This window comes from Heloderma suspectum, chromosome 3 (genome assembly GCF_057233095.1).
Source record: "Heloderma suspectum isolate Gila_16-S chromosome 3, 16-S_ref, whole genome shotgun sequence".
In the NCBI taxonomy this organism is placed as follows: Eukaryota; Metazoa; Chordata; class Lepidosauria; order Squamata; family Helodermatidae; genus Heloderma; species Heloderma suspectum.
This window is the reverse complement of record NC_139460.1, coordinates 100,340,389-100,361,580: the sequence shown is the minus strand read 5'-3', so window position 1 is coordinate 100,361,580 and position 21,192 is coordinate 100,340,389. Positions and strand designations below refer to the sequence as shown.

The following is a 21,192-nucleotide window of genomic DNA, read 5'->3' as shown; positions in this document are numbered from 1 at the left end:
CCTCGCCTGAACTTCAGGGGGAGAAGCGAAGCGCCTCCCCCCCACCGTGAAGCCAAGCTGCAAAAAGGTAAGTGACTTTCGTACATCCCTAGTTCAAAGGGAATCCGTTGTGATTCTGCATTTAAAATGGAAGCAGAAAGCCCCATTTTAAATGCTGTATTGTAGGCTGATGTATAGATGCTCTAACTGTTTCAAAACTGGGTTCTATTGACTTGAAATTTTCAGGACTTGCTCAATCAAGGCTATTTTCCAAAACTTGACACTAAATAGCAAAATGCATCTATTTCTCTGTTGTGACATCACAATCCTTGCATAAATGTTAACACCTAAAATATCAACTGCATATTATTTCACATGATTTATTACTAGTTTCTTTGAGCTTGTTTACACAAGACTTTTAACCTGCCATTTTGGTGCTGCTTTTGGATAGCAAACTTATTTCAAGCACTGGAAAAACCAAAATGTTTACCAAAAAAGGTAAGGCAGTGGCTACCAGGAAAAAAGGCATTTTCTGCTGTGGCACCCTGGTTGTGGAACAAAATCCGTAGAGAGGTTCTCCTGGTGCCTATGTTGTACTCTTTCCAGCACCAGGTAAAGGCCTGTTTATTTTCCCAGGCGTTTTTTTAGCATTTAACATTCCAGGTTTTTAGCTCTGCTGTCTTAAATCTGCTATTGTATTAACTATCTGCACTGCTGCTAGGTTTTACTCTGGTTGTATTTTTATTCTGTAGTTTTAATCTATTATATTTTAGATTTTATTTTCTGTTGTATTTTTGTGGTTTTAATTTTGTGAACCACCCTGATAGCTCTGGCTATTGGGTGGTATAAAAATGAAATAAATAACTAAAATCTTAAAAGATGTTGGAGACAGAGGACACAGGAAAATAATATGCAGTTATAAAGCCCGTTACCTTTACTTTTTGAAGAGTGTCGTTTAACTGGTATTCATTTCCTGGTTCAACAGGAATTCCAGCAACACTACTTGCTTCGTCTAACCATAAAATAAACTTGTTTAACTTGTATTGCAGTTCTGTCAGAAGATTCTGTTCTTCTTCAAGCCTGCAGTGATAAAAGAAAAATAAATTAATTAATGGGGTAATTTCAAGTATATTATTTATTATTCAGAAGGATATTGATTATTAACCTTACATGGCAACATAGAAATGATTAAAATAAGTTTAATTGGTAAATATTTAACAACTTTAATTAGATGCCTTCAAAAACAATGTTTACTACAACACAGTAATTAAATGAAATCAAGATTTTATCAGTCCAAAATTTAGGCGCCATTTTTATATTATATATTTGAAAGATTTCAGAAATTAGTTCATAGCATTCAGAACTGTGGCGTGGATGGGTGGAGACAAAAAAAACAAGGGTATAATTCCACACACTGTTATAGACCAGAATTCTAGGTTTTGTCCTCAAAGATGAACTAGTAAGGGCGCAATCCTATCCAGATAGGCAGCCACCTCCAAACCCGGAGGCGACCGCCTATCCAAAGCAGGACAGGAGAAGCACAGAGGGGATTGTTCCCCCTGCGCTTCTGCTCTGCATTTTTGGCTAGACAGCCAATTGTGGCTGTCTAGCTGTGGGAGGGCGCAGCAGTGAAGTAGGCTGCTGTATGACACATAGGATGTGTCGTACAGGCATTTCCGCCCTCTTCACCCCAGAACGCCCCAGCCATGGCCCTTTTCAGCCACTCCACGCTCCTCTTATGAGTCCTGAGGACAGGGCTGTTCCACACTGCCTCTGAGGCAGTGCGGATGTGGGGGGAGGCGGGTTCTCCTGGAACCGATCTTGGAGTGTGGGCTCTGAGGTCGGTTCCGGGATAACACAATATCCTATGGCCGTCTAGCAGCTGTCTAGTGGCCATAGGATTGCTCCCTAAAACTCCTATATTATACTGCCTGACTGCTAGTGCAACAAGAAATCGCAGTTTCAAAAACATCTGGAAATTAGCACTAACATTCATTTCTGGAACAGGAACCGCTAGTTCCTGTTGCACGACTGGTCAGATCTGCTCACACAAGAGAACCAGCAGAGGTGCAGCGGCAGTATAGGATAGAGCCCTTACAGTGCAATCATATGCATGTCTACTCAGAAGTAAACCCCACTGAGTTCAACAGAGCTTACTCCTAGGTAAGTGTTTATAGAATTGCAGCCTCAGTGTGGTGTACTTTGATAGTAGAATAAAAAGGCTAAGGGTGCAATCCTGTACATATTTAGACAGAAAAAAGTCCTACAACTCCCAGCATTCCCCAGCCAGCCATGCTGGGAATTGTAGGGCTTTTTTCTGTCTAAACATGCACAGGATTGCACCCTAGATGTGCCATATTTCTGTGGCATACTGCAGCAATCCCATTTATTTGTCTGCTACCTGCAGTCTATTATCTGCTAATCTTATTATTCTACTAACCAAATTTGTTTCAAGCACCCTTTAGAAATTAACTCCTATTGACTTTAATTGGACTAAAAATATACTTATGGTTCTCTGGACAGATCCTATTTATTTATGAAGGAAGGTACACACTACCTTTCCAAACAAACATATAATATAATACAAAAGCATTTAAAACCAGTATCTTAAAACATTCAACTATATGGCACAATCCTATGTACAGCATGCACAAGCCAGGTCTCTTGGATTAAGGGAACCATAAACATTCCCCACTGCATACACAGAATGGATCCTTTCTCCTACAGAACAGAACTAATAGGAAAGCTCTTTGAATATGGAATTCTGAGTCCTTATCAGAGATACCAGATACTAGCAGCTAATGTATGGCGATGTTTAAACTGTATCTATCTGGAACTGGTCTGGTGCCATCCGGACTTTGGGGCAAAATGAATAGGAATTTCCCCACATGAAGTAAGTGAAGAAATACACATTACCATCTAAAGAGGGGGCCCATTAAGTCCAGAATCTAAAATTACTTAACTGCGCCACAGATATGGAAGCATCAGTGCTGGTTTAATTACACCAGCACTTTCCTTACAGCTCTGGATAGGACTACGTTAAATTTTTTACATTTAACAAAAAAGGGAGGGGCAGTGTATTGCACTCTGCAGGACCTACTTGCAAGAGAACATATATAGGATTGGGTTTGTATACTGTTTCCCACTTATGTGTATTCTTTTACATTCTGTAAAGACTGTGCAACAATGATGTGGATTTTCTCCTAGGAAGCATGAAAAATGGTATGCATGTATGCAGATTTCCCAATGCCTTCTCCTAGAGGAAGTTCCCCTGAAGGTTGCTCCTCCAGAATGCGATACCCAGAAGACATTAGGGGCTCCTGCCAAATGGAAAAAACCCCAGCCACATACTTATAAGACTCTCTGGATCTCACCCCTCTATTATATTTTGATAATTTCTTTAAATAGTATAATATTTGATAGCATGAATCATTTGACTGAGAATATTTATAAGCTCTCTGATGTCACTGTGTGCAAACTATACTGCTATGTATTATACAATTACATACTTAATAGTGTTCTAATACTTTGCCACATTAAAAACATATATTTCCATATCAATGCCCTCCTGTTGATTTAATTGTGAGAGCATTTGTTAGGTCCTTCACAAAAATGGCACTTATGCATTTATCTGCAAGGCTGCAGCTGTTCGCCTAAATCCAACCCTCACAGGAGGAGGGTGGTTGAGGTGCCTTAGTGCATATATAAAATATAGACACTGTGTCCAGGCAAGGACCTGACAAGGGCCTGGCTACCCTAATCATTTTTCACCATACACTTTCCCAGGTCTGAAATAAAAGTGTTGTGAAAGGCATTATTTTATCCCCATCAATGATCTATTTTGGAAGTATTATATTCTTAAACAGATTTCCTTTGAAACTTGTAGGAAACAAACAGTTCCTGACAGACATTAGGCTTTCATATTTTCCACCAACATTTTAAATCTCTAACTGAAGGAGGATGGAACTTGTTTTACAGAGCAGAAAGACATGAAATCTGCTTTAAATGTCACAATCCATTTTTCACACAAAATAATTTTAACTCGATGCACTTCCTGACTGCTATGCAGAGCAAAAACAAAATAACCAAGTACAAAGTCAGTTCATTCCATTTAAAGCAACAGTGATAACAATGTGGCCATGATTCAACCAAAGTTAGTGGCTTTGAAGGCCCACTGACTAAGCTTAAATATTTCCAAGCAAAGTCAGTAGGTCTAAGGTTGCAATTGTGAACACACTTACTAGGGGATAAGGCTGCAATCCTATACACACTTACATGGGACTAAGTCCCATTTAACTCTATGGGGCTTACTTCTGAGCAGATATGTATAGGATTGCACTGCACATCACAATCAGATGTAGTGGCAGCTACTTTTACATACATATGCTTGGGGCTATGATGTAAAATGCATTTGGGTTGTACTCAGTTTAAAATGTGCATTTATTTATCTATTTGTTGGTTGGTTTTTATGGTTGCCACTTGTCCCATCCCCTTTTTAATTACAATGGCAATTAAATATTTGGTTTGGACAAATATAAACACTGATGAGGTAGATAATGGAAAATAAGTTGAGCTTATTTGCAGAATCTGTGTTATTATATGTTGACCCCTTAAGTTCATTTCTACAAATAATGGCTGAAATAACTAATACGGTAAAAAAATATAAAGTTAATAATAACCGAATTTAAATTCTAAAAATATTGGCCCCTTCGGAAATTAAAACCAAAATTCAGACAAAACATTGTTTTGTATTAATATTATAAAATATCCCTTTATCATTTAAAAGGATAGGCAGATAAGCCAAGATAGTTATGTGAGAACTGCCCCTAAAAGCAAATATGCTTTCAAAAAGACAACCAATAGATTTCTAGCTTCTAGAACATCTTGATAAATCTCTAGTGGGCTTTAGAAAATCTCCAAGGTATCTCTAATACATGATAATGATACTCTGTCTTCAAACCCTCTACTTAGATTTTAAGTGGAGGCATTAGGAGACCTATCTTCTCAAATTTAATTTACAGCACTTTGAAGAATACATGCCACTGATGGGAGAGCTAGTACTGATTCCTTTGTCAGCACATGTCAAGCTTACTGCAGTGTTAAAACTATACTTAAATTGTAATGGGACAGAAAACAAAAGTAATTCATATTTTTCTTCTACACACATTAAAATTGATTATAAAAACTTTTAAGAAAAACAACACTATTTTTAAACTGGAGAAACTGAGAGAATTTCATGAAAAGAAATGCAGTTAGAAGTAGAAACAAGAAGTAAATATTCTGTTTAGGTAGATAAAATGGCTACAGACTGGTCCATTTACTCCAGAATATTCACGACTAAACAAAATTAAGGTGGAAGCAAAAGATGATTGTGAATTGTGGCCAAAAAACCCTTGGAGTTGATGTAGGATTGCAACTTACAACTCAATCCTATGATGTGAGTTGCTCATAAGTAAATTTACTCATAAGTAAGACTGAATATTCAATGGGGTTTACCTCCTTGGTTACCATGCTTTGAGGACATTGCTAACTGTTAAGGCTAATATATATATACTGATAGCTTTGGATTGTGATTTATGTTAAAAATATTGGGAAAATGCTCTACTTCAATAAAAATGTAACATTTAGTTTATTTTCTTTAAATCAGTTCTGAGTCTTGCTCTCTGGGTCTCGCGTGCGAGACAGACAGACACTTGGACCTCAGTGCTTCACTGAAATTTTTGTGATCCTTCCCAATGAGCTTAAGTTCTGAAATGATTAAACTACAGACATGCCAGCTAGGAAACTGAAATTTGGTACACACCAAAGTTATCTTGAACACCGTTATGATGTACAAGATAAACTTTTGTATGAGACATTATAACAGAGGCCACCATTCCAGCAAGCCAGGCTCTGCATATGAGATGGAATGTTGTACTAAAAATGCATAACATTTTTCTATCTTTATTTATTACAGAACTCTTCCATAAAAATACTTTCAGAGTGGCTTACGCTACTTATACAGCAACAAAATCAATACAAAATATAACCAGCAGCATCATGGCAACCTCACCATAAAACAATAAAACCATTAGATCAAAAATCTACAAGTCTGAAAAGACTTGGACACATAAAAACATTTTTATCTGGCACTGAAATGCCATCAAAGTCAGTATCAATGATCTCCCCTGGAGGAGAGCACTCCATTATTGGGGTACCAAGAGGATTCGTTGTCATCATCTGCCTCACCTCCGAAGGAGGGGAGACTAAAAGAAGGGCATCCAGGACGATTTTAACACTTGGGCAGGTTTATGAAGGAAAAGGTGGTCCTCGAGGTATCTTAGTCCCAAGCCTTAAAGTCCCATGGGCTTTAAAGCTATGATCCAGCATTTTAAATTGTGCTCAGAAAGAGGCTGGAAACCTGTGCAGTTATTTCAAGTCTGGTGAAATGTGTTCCATATGTCCAGTCTGAGTCAGTAATCAAGCCACTATATTTTGTACCAGCAGAAGTTCCCTAATAGTTTTCAAAGGCAGCCCTGCATACAATGCATTACAGTACTCTGAATGAAATATAACTGAAGCATTGTTAAATGTGGCCAGGCTAACTCCATCTAGAAATGTCACAGCTGGCACAACCAACCACAGCTAGTGAAAATGTGCATTATGATATGGAAGCTACTTGGGACTCTAAAGATAGGGGAAGATCAAAAGCATGCCTAAGCTGAGAATCTGATCCATCAGTAGTGTAACCCTGTCTAGAAAATGTGGGACACCACCTCCCAAATCAGATGAGCCATTTAAGCTTGTCTTGTATGGATTTAGCTTTATTTTGCTGGCCCTTATTCATTCATTACCTACTCCAGCCACATCTTCAACACCTCTACAGCCTCACTTGAATCTTATTAAAAGGAGAAATAGAGTTGGGTGTCGTCTGCATATTCATGGCAACTCTCTCCAAATTTTGGGATGACCTCAATCAGTAGTTTCATAAAGGAACCACAATAACTTGAGGGACAAGATGGAGCCTCTGATACATCACAGTATAACTCTTTAGGAGTGCCTTCATGACTATCTCCTTCAAGTTGCTGGGACCACCCAGCTCATGAGTACGCATTCATCATCGACTGGATCCAGCTGGTAAACCTCCTCTTGCAAAATGTTATAAGCCAGGAGAGACAGATTTGCACAAACAGAGCTCTGGGCACATCCACAGACTGTACTACACACAACATGGAACCCACGTTGCCAGAGATACAACTGGTTCTATCCTCAAAGTGCAGAGCAACTGAATCACAATGGGCCACCAAGGATCCCTTGATATCCACCTTTCTGGCCAAGCTGAAGGTAACAAATCACTTGGAACAGCCCTGCTTGGCAGCACTGAGATGATGCAGTAATGGTGGAGACATGTGGCTTCATCACCATCACTACCACAGAGAATGCTCTAAGATGAGTTCTTACCTGCATTCAGTAGTTGGATTTATTTGTTTTTCTGCCACTTGTGTTCCAGCTATTGTTTCATCTTCTTCATTGTCCACAGCTCCCTGATAAATCAAGGAGCTGAACAAATTAAATTCAGTGAAAGAGGTCACTTAGTAGTGATCATGTCAGTTACCTGAGTCATCTCAATATGTGACAGAAGGACCAGGGACTCAACAGCAAGACTGATCATGCCAACTGGAATCATCCCCAGAGTTCTCAGAAAACCATCTGCATCAATTAATCTCCTGTGGTGGACCATTCTAATTTGTGTGAGGTGTGAGCAGGGAAGTCCCACTTTCAAATCACCCCTTAGTCATGAACTCATTAGGTGGTTTCAAACGAGGATAATAATATTAGCTGTTGTAATAAATACTTAGGTAATGTATGTGAACCATTTTGAATATTGAAAAAGTGTGATATAAATGCTAAATATTATTATTATTGGAGGGTCCAGTTAAATGTGTAAACTGGGTAACAGCTGTATTGTACCAATTCTAGTGTAGCAAAAGAAATCTTTTGCTATATGTTAATAAAGATAAGTTTGTCTTTAAGAGGGAGCAATCCTATGGCTGCTAGTCAGCAGCTAGATGGCCATAGGATACGTCAGTTCCCTGAGAACCGACCTTCCCCCCCCTTCCTTGCAGGCAGCTTGGAATGGCCCTGCACCCTGTGCTCGGAAGAGGAGCGCAAAGCGGTGAAACAGGACATTCCAGGGGGTGTTCCGGGGCGGGGAAGGCGGAAATGCCAGTATGACACATCCTATGTGTTGTCCAACAGCCACTTCCCCCGCTCTGCTTTCCCGCAGCTAGACAGCTGAAATCGGCTGTCTGGCCGCAAATGCAAGGCAGCTGAAGTGCGGAAGGGACGATCCCCTCTGTGCTTCTCCTGCCCTGCATTGAATAGGCAGTCGCCTCTGCGTTGGGAGTAGGGATGTCGGAGAATTTCTCCATGAATCTCCGGAAGGCCGAATGCCAACGCATTCAGCCCTCCGAAACTGGTGGGGAAATTCTCCGACACCCCCCTGCCCCCCCCGGGATGGGACTTACCTCGTGCGAATGTCCCTCACGGCGGCAGGTCCCGGCGGCGGTGCGGCGGTGGCCAGTCTTCCGACCGGCTGCCACCGCCATTTCCAAGTAAAGTAAAACAACAACAACAACAACAACGTGATAGGCTACGTAAAGATTTACGTAGCCTATCACGGCTAGATTTTCAAAGTCAGCCGTGATAGGCTATGTAAATCTTTACATAGCCTATCACGGCTGACTTTGAAAAAAGAAAAAAAGCGTGTACGCAAATGCGCCACCATTTGCATTCCTTATTTGGGCACGGGTAGTCTACGTAAAGATTTACATAGACTACGACGAAAATAAGGGCAACGGAAATAGCTATCACAGCTGACTTTGAAAATCTAGCCATGATAGGCTACATAAATCTTTACGTAGCCTATCACGTTGTTGTTGTTTTTTTACTTTACTTTTTTCTTTTGCGGCCGGCGAGGCGGGGCGCTCCCCCCGGGGCAGAATTTCGGCAGGGAGGGGTGGGGCGCCTCCCCACCCGCCAAGAATTTCGGGGGGAGAAACGGAGCACCTCCCCCCCCCCGAAAAAAGCTGCGGGACCAGGTAAGGGACTTTCATCCATCCCTAGTTGGGAGGCGGCTGCCTATCCTGACAGGATTGCGCTCTTAACATATTAATAGCTAACATCAAAATATGTTAATAAAGATAGAAATGTTACTATCTACACCATATAGTAAATCACATTGAGATATGCTGCTCCAAATATTTAGGATCAGGGTGCCACAAACAGAAAGGGATATTAATCACATATTATATGCCAAGTACCCATTTCTAGAAGAAAAAAAATACAAACAAGTAGTATACTTTAAGACATTAAAGCAATGCTATATTTCTAAGGTTATCATCTTGACAGCAATGTTTAAAAATGTTTTACTCAAGCATTCAAGATCTCAAGTGTTACAACTTCATTAACCTACAGGTTTAATGATTTGCTAGGATTTATTCCAACATGTGGTAGTAACTGTAATAAATGGTGCATTTAAAACTCTCCAACTGCAATTAAATGTTAGATATTTTATTTCAAGTGTCATTTCAATGCATTTACACAAGAACAAACTGTGGCCTCTGTTTGAAATATTGGATGAGTAGCTGCTTGCATTACAAACATTTCTAATAAATGGAATAACAGTGAGTATGGTGAAGAATTTACATATAATTTTAAAGTGAATGCAAAAAAATTCGCTTCTGTGCATTACACAGTAAAATGTTAAATAATGTTCATATGCTTTAAAATAAGCAGAAAAGCACCATGTAGCTACAAAAAAAAAGATGTCAGACCTGGCTGCTGTAAAGTTGAGGGTGAGGAAAAAGATGAAGGTAGACTGTGCCCAGCAAGGGCAGGTCTACTGGTTGCTCACATTAGTGAGCAAGCCTGACCCAGAAGCTTTTACAAAGATCACCTGAACTTTCTGGCCTATTGTGCTAATGCTACTTCCTTGGCTGGTCAGTATGGAGTTTTCCCCTGAGGTCAGAACTGCACTATGGTGTACAGGATCCCTAGTTCAAGACCCACTGCAGTCCTAAGTCCTGTGAAAAGGTAACTATGCTCGCTGGTTAATTTATATACCAAGCTACTCTGAACTGTGAATGGTACCCTCAAAGCCTATTTTTAAAAGAACCATTAGGCACAATCCTATGCATGTTTTGACAGGAAAAGGTCCGACAACTCCCAGCATTTCCAGCCATACGTTTTCCAGTCTAAACCTGCATAGGACTGCACCCTTAGCCACTTTTAGCAACATATGTTACATATACAGAAGCCAAGTCTCCTGTAGCTCTGTTTGATCCATTGCCTAGAGACTTGGGGCCATCTCAGGGCTTTTTGATCAAACCTACTTTCTCTGGCTCTCCTGGGATAGGAAGCAACAAAGGTGGTGTTGAAATGAACACATAAGGAGGTAGTAGGAACACACATCCCTTCCTATGTCCTTTCCATACCAACATGCTCACTAGCCATACCCCAGCAGCATTAATGAAACAGTGTCATGCCCTGCTGGAAGATTCTTGGAGGAAGAGTTGGAGGACCAAGAACCACCCGCCACCAGCAATGCCCAGGATCTGCCACTGCCAGTAGAACTAGGAGGAGCTGGGGCCCTCAGGGATGACTACCATCAGGGTATCCCCTGTGGAGGACAAGGACTGTGCCTCAGAGGTGGAGGCAGAGAAACTCCCAAGCTGTCAGGAGAGATACCACCTTAGAAGACAGGAACTTAGACGGAGTGCTAAATTGACCCAGAGGCCTCTTTGTGAGAAAAAGTTTACTTGTATGTAGGATGCTTGCTCATAAGGAATTCCTTTTGATTAGATCTTCCTAAATCTAGTTTCCCTTGATGGTAGACTGCTGCCTTGACTAATTCCTGGCGGGAGTACTTCTGGACTGAACTCTGACCCTCTTTCTGCCTGCTCCTTGTCTGCTGTGTTGGAACCTTATTGCCTGTAACCTGGACTGTTGAGATGTTGCCTTTTGCCTGATCCCTGATTGTGCTGACAGTGACCACCTTGGAACTCTTGGACCCTTGAACCTGCAACTGCTAGGCACAGACTCTGGAAATGTGATAAAGGCATACAGCTGTACATGCAAAGGACTCTTCCTTGTGATCAGAAATCCTAATGGGTCCATAGTTCCCAATCTTGAGGAGGAGATGTACATCTGTAGGGCCGTTCCTGGTAATGCTGTTTACAAAGCAGCTGGGGGGCATGGCCAGCAGGTGTGCGTGCATTGAGGGGATTGAATGATTCCACTCTGGCCTCGTGCATTCAGCATTTGCTAAAACCTGAGGTGTCCTTCCATAATTTGTAGTTTGCTCCTTGGGTGTGGTGGCACAACCATATTTTGAGAGACTACATAAAGTATAATTAGAGTTCACCCTGGGATAGGGATGTGCAAACCCACCCGCATCCTGGTTCTCTGGGTGCCCACCCAGCCCCTGCCCTGCTCGCAGGTCCCTGGACCATGCTCGAGCCCCGCCCCCTCCTGGACTCGGCAAGCAGCCCAAGCTTGGTAAGCAGCCCACACTCACCATGGTGGCCTTATCAAGCTCCGCAGTCTCCATTTTTTGAGAGATAAAATGGTGATCACAAAGTGCGCATATTTGCATATGCGCAAAATGCGCATTTTCACACATGCGAATATGTGCATTCGCAAATATGCGCAGTTTTGCAATCACCATTTTATTTCTCAAAAAATGGTGACCACGAACCTTGACGAGGCTGCCAGAGTGACTGCAGACCGTTCACTGAGGGTGGGCAGGGGCTTGGTGAGCAGGGCTTGGGGGTGCAGGCAAGGGTGGTTCTGCGAGATTCCTAGATGGAATCAGGTGCCTGCACCATCCCTACCTTGAGATATCCCATAATTTATATTATTAGTTGTAAATCTCTACCACAAGACCCTAAATAGGCCTCTTTCTCAGTTGTTTCGTGATACTACATGTTTTAAATGCTGTACATCTTGTGGGGGAGGACTAGCTTATAATTTCTATATCTAAACCTAGTTATGTTGCCTCAATTCCCCATTAGAGAATGCCTCCTGAATCCATTTACTCCAACATATAAATGCAGGTCAAATAAAGAATGACTTTTATAGAAGGAACTTGTCCATAGCAGAAATCAAATTATTCCTCTTTTTCAGAAAATGAATGAACACCCTCTTCCTGAGGTTCTCTTATTTTTGAGAAACACACATAACACATCAATAGCTATGTTCAAATGGTAATGTTAGTGGTCATTAGTGTGTGGCTGTAACTTTTAACCTTGTCTTTTTAGTTCTGGAATTTATTAGGAAGAGTAATTACCTGACGAGCAAGGTAATCAAATATAACCAGTTTTAAATGAATTCATGTCCCCAGGCTTTCAGCCAGTAGCATCTGGCTCTCCCACAAAGGTGACATACTTTGTCTCTGGGGAAGAAAGGGAGGGAGATGGAAACTTGCCAGAGGTAGCAAATTTGTTTAGACTGATCATGTACTGGGTGAATTAAAAATGAACCCTAAAATATGCCATTTCTAATTTGTTTCAGTAAATACAAATGAAGTGGCATTACAAACCTGATGATTTTAGGTAATATGTCTCTTATACACCACATGGGATTTCTCATACTACATTGACAAAACTGAAATCATGAGTTGACAGGAACATGAACAGGATCAAAACCAAATTTGTTTGGGGTTGTTTTCTTACTTTTATTAAACAAGATAGTGCTAAATAAGATAGCTGTAACACACCTAGTATCATATTCAATTATCAAAAGCCTGCCAGTTTAAGACTAGAGTTACAGCTGTCTCATGTTGGCTGAAGATCCGCTAAGCTAAGAAACTGGAAGCTAAGGCTAATGCCTTAATAGATGCCTCTTGATAAGTAATGTTGTTGTACAATGTCACACATTGTGCTCTCTTACAACTTCCCCTGCATGCACTCATACTTTTCCTTGATCTTTCAGGCCCAAATCCAGATGGGAAGGATGAAGTGCTTGGAACCAGCAAAGATAACCCATGATTGGTCCTATATTGCTTTATGAAGCATCTGAACCTTACTGCACTGCTAGAGGAATTCGCCTATAAGTTGAACCATACCTGTTCATTGCTTGTAAGCAAGCACAATTTGTGATATTGCACAACATTATTTCCTGTCTCCAATGCCCTGGAGCCTGCTTTGGAAAATGGTCTGTAAAAATTTAGTAACACAAGCAACTCTGTCCCATATAGTAGAGAGCGTTAAGAAATACCTTTTTTTTTTTAATTTCAAGTAATGCCATTTCTTAACAATGAATCTCTATTTTCTAACATCTTACAGCACAATCCTATGCTTATTTATTCAAATGTCCTGCTGTGTTCAATAAAGTTTGGCGAAAAAAAAAACCCAACTTCAAGGATAGCCTGATGGGATCTGAGCTAGCTGTGACCAACCAGGAAAGAGATCTTGGGGTTGTGGTAGACAACTCAATTAAAATATCAACCCAGTGTGCAGCCGCTGTAAAAAAGGCAAACTCCATGTTAGGCATATTAGAAAAAGAATTGAGAATAAAACTGCCAATATCAAACTGCCCCATACAAATCTGTGGTGCTGCCACACTTGGAATACTGTGTACAGTCCTGGTTACCACACCTAAAAAAAGATATTGTAGAGCTGGAAGAAGTGCAGAAAAGGGCAACTGAAATGTTCAAGGGGCTGGAGCATCTCCCCTATGAGGGAAGGTTACAACAGCTGGGATTATTTAGCTTGGAAAAAAGGATGGTAAGGGGAGACATGTTAGAGGTCTACAAAATTATGCATGGTGTGGAGAATGTGCATAGGGAGACATTTTTCTCCCTCTCTCAAAATACTAGAACCCAGTGTCATCCTATGAACCTGATTGGTGGGAGATTTAGGACAGATAAAAGGAAGTACTTCTTCACACAGTGCATAGTTAAACTATGGAATTCGCTATCATGGGATGTAGTGATGGCCACCAATTTGGATGGCTTTAAAAGGGTGCTGGACAAATTCCTGGAGGAAAAGGCTATCGATAGCTACTAGTCCTGATGGCTATGTGCTACCTCCAATACCAGAGGCAGTGAGCCTATGTACACCAATTGCTGGGGAACATGGGTGGGAGGGTGCTGTTGTGCTCATGCCCTGCTTGTGGGTTCCCAGTCGACAGCTGGTTGGCCACTGTGTAAACAGAATGCTGGACTAGATGGACCCTGGGTCTGATCAAGCATGGCTCTTCTTATGTTCTTATGGCTTGCTCCATAGTAGGTGTGTTTAGGACTGCAAGCAGATCGGAAGCATCCATTTCAGTTTTGAATTTCCTGCAGTTTGGCCCAAGCAGAAAACTGTAGTTAGTTTAAACTATGGTTTATCTAGACAATGCAGAAACCAAGGTTTCGTTTTGGCTTGTTTGGGGGAAAATTCCACAGAATAAAACAGCCATTCCCCAACCTGGTGCTCTGAAGATGGTTTGGATTTGCATCAGCCCCAGCCAATATGGCCAGTGCTAAGGAATTATAGGAACCGCAGTTCAAAACTGCAGGATGCCACCAGGATGGGGAAATTTGGTATAAACAAACTTTTATACCAAAAGTTTGCTCCAATTCAGAAGAAGCAATTATGTAAACGTTATCCTCTCAGCCATAACTATTATCCTTTTCCTCAGTTCTTACATAAAGTTTGAACCTCATCCAAAGTACATTGTACTTGAAGCAGAGGTCTGTCTCTCCTGTGGCTTATGTGATAAAATGTTTGATAAGAGGTGTGGCTGACAAAGATTCTAGTTGGTATAGATTTTAAATACGCAAGCCTCTGTGGGCCGTATGGAGAACCTCAGAGGGCTGATTAGCCCTGTGGGCTAGAGTTTCCCCATCCCTGCCGTATAGTCTTCTCCCAGGTGCTTTTCTCCTCAGCCAAACTCTGGCAGCAGAAATGAGTTTGACCATAGGTAAGATGTGAGGAAAGGGACCATTTGTTGTTGCGTAGAATATCAGCATTCTTAATCATGTGGACAGCCTCAACAATTACAGGACGTTCTCCTCTTCAGACAGTAGAGGGTGACAAACATGACAGTGGAGGGGGAGGGGCTAGCATCCTCCCTCTCCTTCCATCTTACCTATTCCCACTTTATTCAGGCATTCCTAGAGTTTAGGAGAATAGATCTTGATAGTAGAGGCTATAAGGATGTTAGCAGCAAACTCAGGGAGGGTTCAGTTCCCTCACCCATACACAAAATTGGACTTCTATCTCCAACTGTATGTGTGGTTATGGTAGAGCTTAATTTCAACAAATGTATTTGCTGCCATTACTTTTCATTTGGCCCTGAAATACCATTACACTAGTATTATATGTGTATATTTACTCAGTTGTGTCATGTGACAAAATGGATTGGGATATAAATATACCCTTTTATACCAAGTTGAAAAAGTAGCTATATAGTATTAAAGAGACATGGGAGTGCTTCTTTCAATTAAGGCAAGTAGCAAAAGAAACAAACAAAAACATACCACGTTCTACCATTCTAAGGCTTGAAATGCTATTGCTTATACAAATGACACCTGTCGGGCTAATAGCCTGAAGTGTAGCTTCCATGATCTCCTTGATGAGATCTACAATTGTGCCAAATTTCAATCCAATGCAGTAAGGAGTGCCACAGGCACAGCAAGTTTAGAAGTGCTTAAAATTGACACGTTTATCCTTTTAACTCCAGTTTGTAAATATCATACATTTCTTTCAAAAGTTGGTGAAAATTAAGGATGTACTTTATTCAGGCTTATTGAGGAAAGCAATCCTTCATTGGTTGGTGCAAGTTCTGTGCAGCAATTCAAAGGTGATTAAGGTTTTCGTGCCCCATTAAAACCTATGGCAATGTCTCAACCAACAGAGCAATATTCTGTCACAGAGCATTTTATGAACCTTTTTCTTTTTCTTTTCCAATCTTTTAAAAATAAGCTTTAGTGGTACACTTTACCCTTTGATCCTGGAGTGCATAATACCCATAAAAAGTAAACTAAACCAAATACAGAGACCCTTCCACAGTGAAGCTATCTTCCCTGATCAAAGGCTACACTCCATCCCACCCATCCATCCCCACATTTCTAAAAGGCAAATTAAGTACTAAGTGTTGGATTAGGTATAGCTTCAAAATATATGTAGCTCCCTTCCCATGAGACAGTTGTGTTAAGTATGTTTCAGAAAACCAACCAATCAAGAAACTTGTGGCATCTGCAATACATTTCAACACATTTATTATGGCTTAAGGTTATGTTGACTAGAGCCTACTGCATCTAATAAAGTAGACTTTAGCCGGAAAGTTTATGCCATAATCAATTTGTGGGTCCTTAAAGTGCCATAATTCTTTGTCCTTCCCCCTGCTTTTATCTGAAAAGGACCTAAAAGTTTTATACTTATCTGAGAAGAAAACACTTGGGTGAAGCTGATTTAAATTCCCTAAGAGAATCATTTTTGTATGATAAATAAAAGTGATGGTCTTCCAATTATCGCAAAACATGAAACATTATCAATTACCTGAGGAAGCAGCAGAAACAGTAATTTAGCACTGTATCTGTTGCCTCCAACTGCTGTAGCTTACCTATGGCACTCTGAGCATCTCACACATTCCAGTAAAATAATAATAATAATGGCTGAATTCAACTATAGCCTTTTACATTCCCCTTCCTTTTGCATAACAGCTCTACAGTTAGTTCCTCCCTCTTCTAAATGAAAGAGAGGCATTATTAGTGTAATAGTAAGGGGCTTAGAGGTGAACAAAACCTGCAGTATTACTAGGACCTCCACATCTCTTCCACAGCAGTGGGGGCAAGGGAGAGGAGATGTCTTGCAAAAGGAGAAAAGCCAACTCTATCTTCTCTACCATTTTTTTTAAACTCAACAATTGTGCTTCAATCTTTTCAAGCAAATACAAAACGTCTCTGAAAAAAGACATAGTAATTTCTTGACAAGGTTGACCAATGAGATTTCCAGACCAGCCTCCTGTGTTTTGAAGTACCAATATCAAATAAATTTAAACCCAAGACATTACCTCTATTGAAATGCTTTTATTATGTTGTTTAGTTCTTCTATCTTAATTTAGCTCTAACAAGTCTGTGTTTTGCTTGCTTTTTTAAAAGACAAAACCATGTTTTTTAAAAAAACATTTTCCTTTGTTAACAGACAATGATCAGTGGTAACATTTATGTAAATCTAATTTTGATAGTCATCCGAAAGCACAACTAAAAGTACAAAGATTGTAAATTAGGTATAAGTGATTTGCAGCCCAGGCTTATGCTTCTATTTATGCAGAAATAAGTCACTGAGTTCAATGGGGCTTATGTCCAAAAAATGAATGCAAAAGAATTGGAGCCTCCAATCATGAGCAAGTTTTCTTGGTTTCACTAAAACTTACATTGTAATCCAGTGCTTTACTCAGGAATATTTTCCACCGTGTCCTCTGTGGCTTACTACTCCCTAGCCCTTGTCTTAATGAGTAAATGTGCTTTAATCACATGCAGACTGGGATCTTCTAAACACATAGGACTGAATCCAGGCTAAATAGCTGGTCTTGGGTCCCACTGAACTCAACAGACAAATTAGTAAAGACTTGCCTTTAGACTAATTGATTTCAACTAAGAAACTAAGGTCAACTAAGGGTGCAATCCTATGCATGTTTAGACAGAAAAAAGTCCTACAACTCCCAGCATTCCGCACCAACTATGCTGGCTGGGGAATGCTGGGAACTGTAGGACCTTCTTCTGTCTAAACATGCATAGGATTGCATCCTAATTTACTTTGGATCCAAATACAATATCACTTTTGACCCAGTATTTCTAACTTTACAATTGCAAATTTATTTTGCTGGATATTCAGAAAAAGCAAAAACAAAATCCCATGCTTGCTTTATTAACAGCTTTTGCCAGCATAAGAAGGATATGCAAAAATAAATCACTGGAAATAAACAAAATTTGGCAAACTATATCACTATAATAAAAATAAGAATCTAGTATATGTGTGTTCTTTTTCTTTTGCATTGAACATAAGCATAACAAGAGGGTGTGGATATTTTGATTGTTCCTGAGAGTACAAAAAAGAATCCAGTAAGTATGTTACTGCACAACACTATTACTAACAAAGTTCCTAAAACTCTAATTAAAAAATAGAGATCTTTTATGGCCTCATTATTAGAACTCAGTCTGAAATATTGGAAATAAAATATAATTTCTATGTTAGCCTACCTCTTTTTTCTCTCTGCCAGCTGTCTGCAGACCTCTTTCCACCGAAAATTCAGGCTTCCCAGTTTTTCCTTCAACACACTGGCATCTGCTGTTGATGACTGCTCAATAATCTCCTCCCCAGCTATGTTCAAAGTTCTAACAACAGCTTGCTGTCTCCCAATGCCATCCTGGAGGTCCTAGAAGATACCAAGTAATCTGATAAAAATAGAGACAATGTCCTTCTGCTTAGTCAGATGCAAGCACAGTGGAGAAAGGGCATAATGGACATTTTTTTCCCCATTAAATCCCAAATGCATCCACACAAATAGGCTTTTTTATATTACCATAACACAAACCCTTGTCAGTTCAGTCTCCTTTTCTCTTCATAAAATGTGTTCAATATTATGCTACAGAATGGTATTGTATTTATCTTATCACATAGGCCTGATTTAAATACCATATGGCCAAAGGCAAAGCAGTTACTTATGTAGTTACTTCACATAACCAATGTCACATTTCCCCCTTGGGCTGGCCCATGCTCAATGTTTATGCCAGATAAACATTGTATAGATATATACATCTATAGCCCATGTATACATTGTTCTAACATACAGATGCTATACACATATTGGTCAGTACACAGGTAAGCATCTTTCAAATGTGACACTAGGTGAATGGAGCACCTGCACACGTAAGTGCTTTTGCCATAGCCACATCTTGTCCCCTTACAATGGGTTTGTATGAGTATTGTCTTCTGTCTATGCAGTGATTATTCCATCTTCCCATTATGGGAAATTTGGTCTTGTAAAAAGGGCCAAGCACACGTTAGACTTCCAAATACCACATGGTAGCTAATTTGATTTTGTTTTATGGCTTCCATTTGCATAGCAAAACCCTGAAAAAAGACTATGTGTCACACAAATTGTATCATGACTGCATCAGGATTACCAGTGATGTGAGAAAAGTGGTGATGCAACTCGACCTTGAGCTGTCTGTATCCCCATAGAAAACCACCATGGCCTAGAAAGTATTACAAGTTTTGGAAGCAAGTAGAATAGGGCATGGGTCTGTAAAACATGCTTTAAGATGGTTTATCTTTGCCTTAGTCAAATAGGCCATGCCTCCTCCAAGAGATTGTTCTCTATCTTGGCCATAGGAAGAATATAAAACATCAAGTAAAAGGTAAATGAAAAAAGGAAGAATGGATTAATGGCTACTTTAACTTGGTATTACTTATTGCCAGAGGGCTAGTCATGTTAGTCTGCTGCTGCACAAACAACAAAGAGTTTTGTGACACCTTAAAGACTAACAAATTTATCATCTATCAGCAGGCCCTTCTGCATTCTACATAGGACAAACAAGCCAGTCTCTACACATGCTCATGCCAGTTATGACGAAACAATAGCAGAAGCATACCATGACACTCATGTCCTGTTTGTGAGCTTCCCATGGGTATTTCATTGGCAACTGTGTGAACAGAATGCTGGACTAGATAGACCTTTGGTCTGATCCAGGATGACTCTTATGTTCTTAAATGGATACAAATCTGACATCAGAAACCAGTGGGACCTCCTAGCACACTCTGTTACTGACCTTGAAGTGGCCAGTCTTCAACAAAGGGAATTCAAAGGGAGATTCCAGCATGAAACAGTTGGATTACAATCTATATAAGAATACAGTAGTGTAACACTTATTACTAGACATCTACCAAACCAATTTTGCTCATTTTTTAAAAACTGAAGCTTGAGCAGTGTGGATGTGCAGAAAATTTTGAAACTTTGAAAAAGTTCAAAGCTCAAGCTTTCATAGTAAAAGAGCATGCTTATTTGCTCTGTGCCAAACAGTCTCTTATCACTTTATAGTTCAGTGCTGCTTTATTTGCCCTCTGTCAAACAGCACCTGATCTGACATAACGTGTTTTCAACCTTCATTACCTGCATCCTCCCAGTTTCCTTTATTTTGTTTCTGTTTGGGTTTGTTTTTATTCATTTTGCTTCACAGGCAGGCTTCATGGGGCACTGCTAGGCCTCAGGGTGGTTGCTGGGGCAACAGCCAAGCTCTCCTCCCCTTCGATTTTATTGTTTCCAATGGGATGAATCAGAGAGAGAGGGCAGAGGGGCTGCTGCTGCTCCTTCCATGTTCTCCTGCATGCAGCTGGGGTTTGTGTATTTGTGTATGTGAGAGAGGGGGGGGGGTAGGGGTAGTGGGCAGGTCACCACAGCAGGAGTGGGTGGAGCGCAACAACATCACCATATTGAATCACTCTGGCTAAGGGCAAGTGAGGGAAAGGCAGCACTTTTTCTTCTCTCCCCCCACCCCCATCTCACCTTTTGTTCTTCAGGCCTGGGTAGGGGTGGGGTTCTTGGGTGGGGGCTTGGAACAATCCTTTTCCCTGCAACAGAGGAGGGATGGGTCTGTCTATGCTTTCATGTAATGGGAAGGGGGTTCTTATTGGAACAAGGGAGGCTAATTGTGTGGGTGAATGAGAAGGAGGGAGGTGGGTTGGGAGACCCTGTCTGGTATGGCAGGGGGACAGTTCAATGTATGGGAAGAGGCTGTGTTATTGGGGTGCTCACTGAAGAGAACCTGATGCAGACATAATTGGAAAGTTGAGAGAAGAAGAGGGAGGGAAAGAAGGAAATGCCCCCTTAAAGCTGTTCCAGTCCCAAGGGAAATGGCCAAACATATTTTCATTTCCTCATTCTCGGACTACTAGTGCCTGTCGTGACACAGGCTTTACACTAGTCTATCAAGAAATCCAGTTCTATCACACTGTGGCCTGAATCAAGCTAACAGATTTTTATCCCTCTATAGGTACTGATTAGCTTACCATTGGCAGCAGAGGAGTGGGGCGGGCTGTTACATGTACCCCAACATTCTCTCTACTCTTGGGGAGCCCAGCTTACTCTGAAGTAGACCTGCCTAGAACATCATGCTTGGTGAGTGGTGAGTGGCTGAGACTATTGTGCATGTGCACATCCACAACCTGGAGGAAGTATCAT

At 40.7% G+C, this 21,192-nt stretch overlaps 1 protein-coding gene across 1 annotated transcript in view; it reads right to left on the bottom strand.

Annotated features, from left to right (window-relative positions):
- DMD (dystrophin) overlaps positions 1-21,192 on the bottom strand; it is a 1,907,270-nt gene that overhangs the window by 646,578 nt on the left and 1,239,500 nt on the right. The window contains exons 44-45 of the mRNA XM_084843968.1: positions 18,212-18,387; positions 912-1,059 (exon numbers count right to left, since the gene is read on the bottom strand). Of these exons, the coding sequence (XP_084700094.1) occupies positions 912-1,059; positions 18,212-18,387 (324 nt within the window). The remainder of the gene's footprint in view (positions 1-911; positions 1,060-18,211; positions 18,388-21,192) is intronic.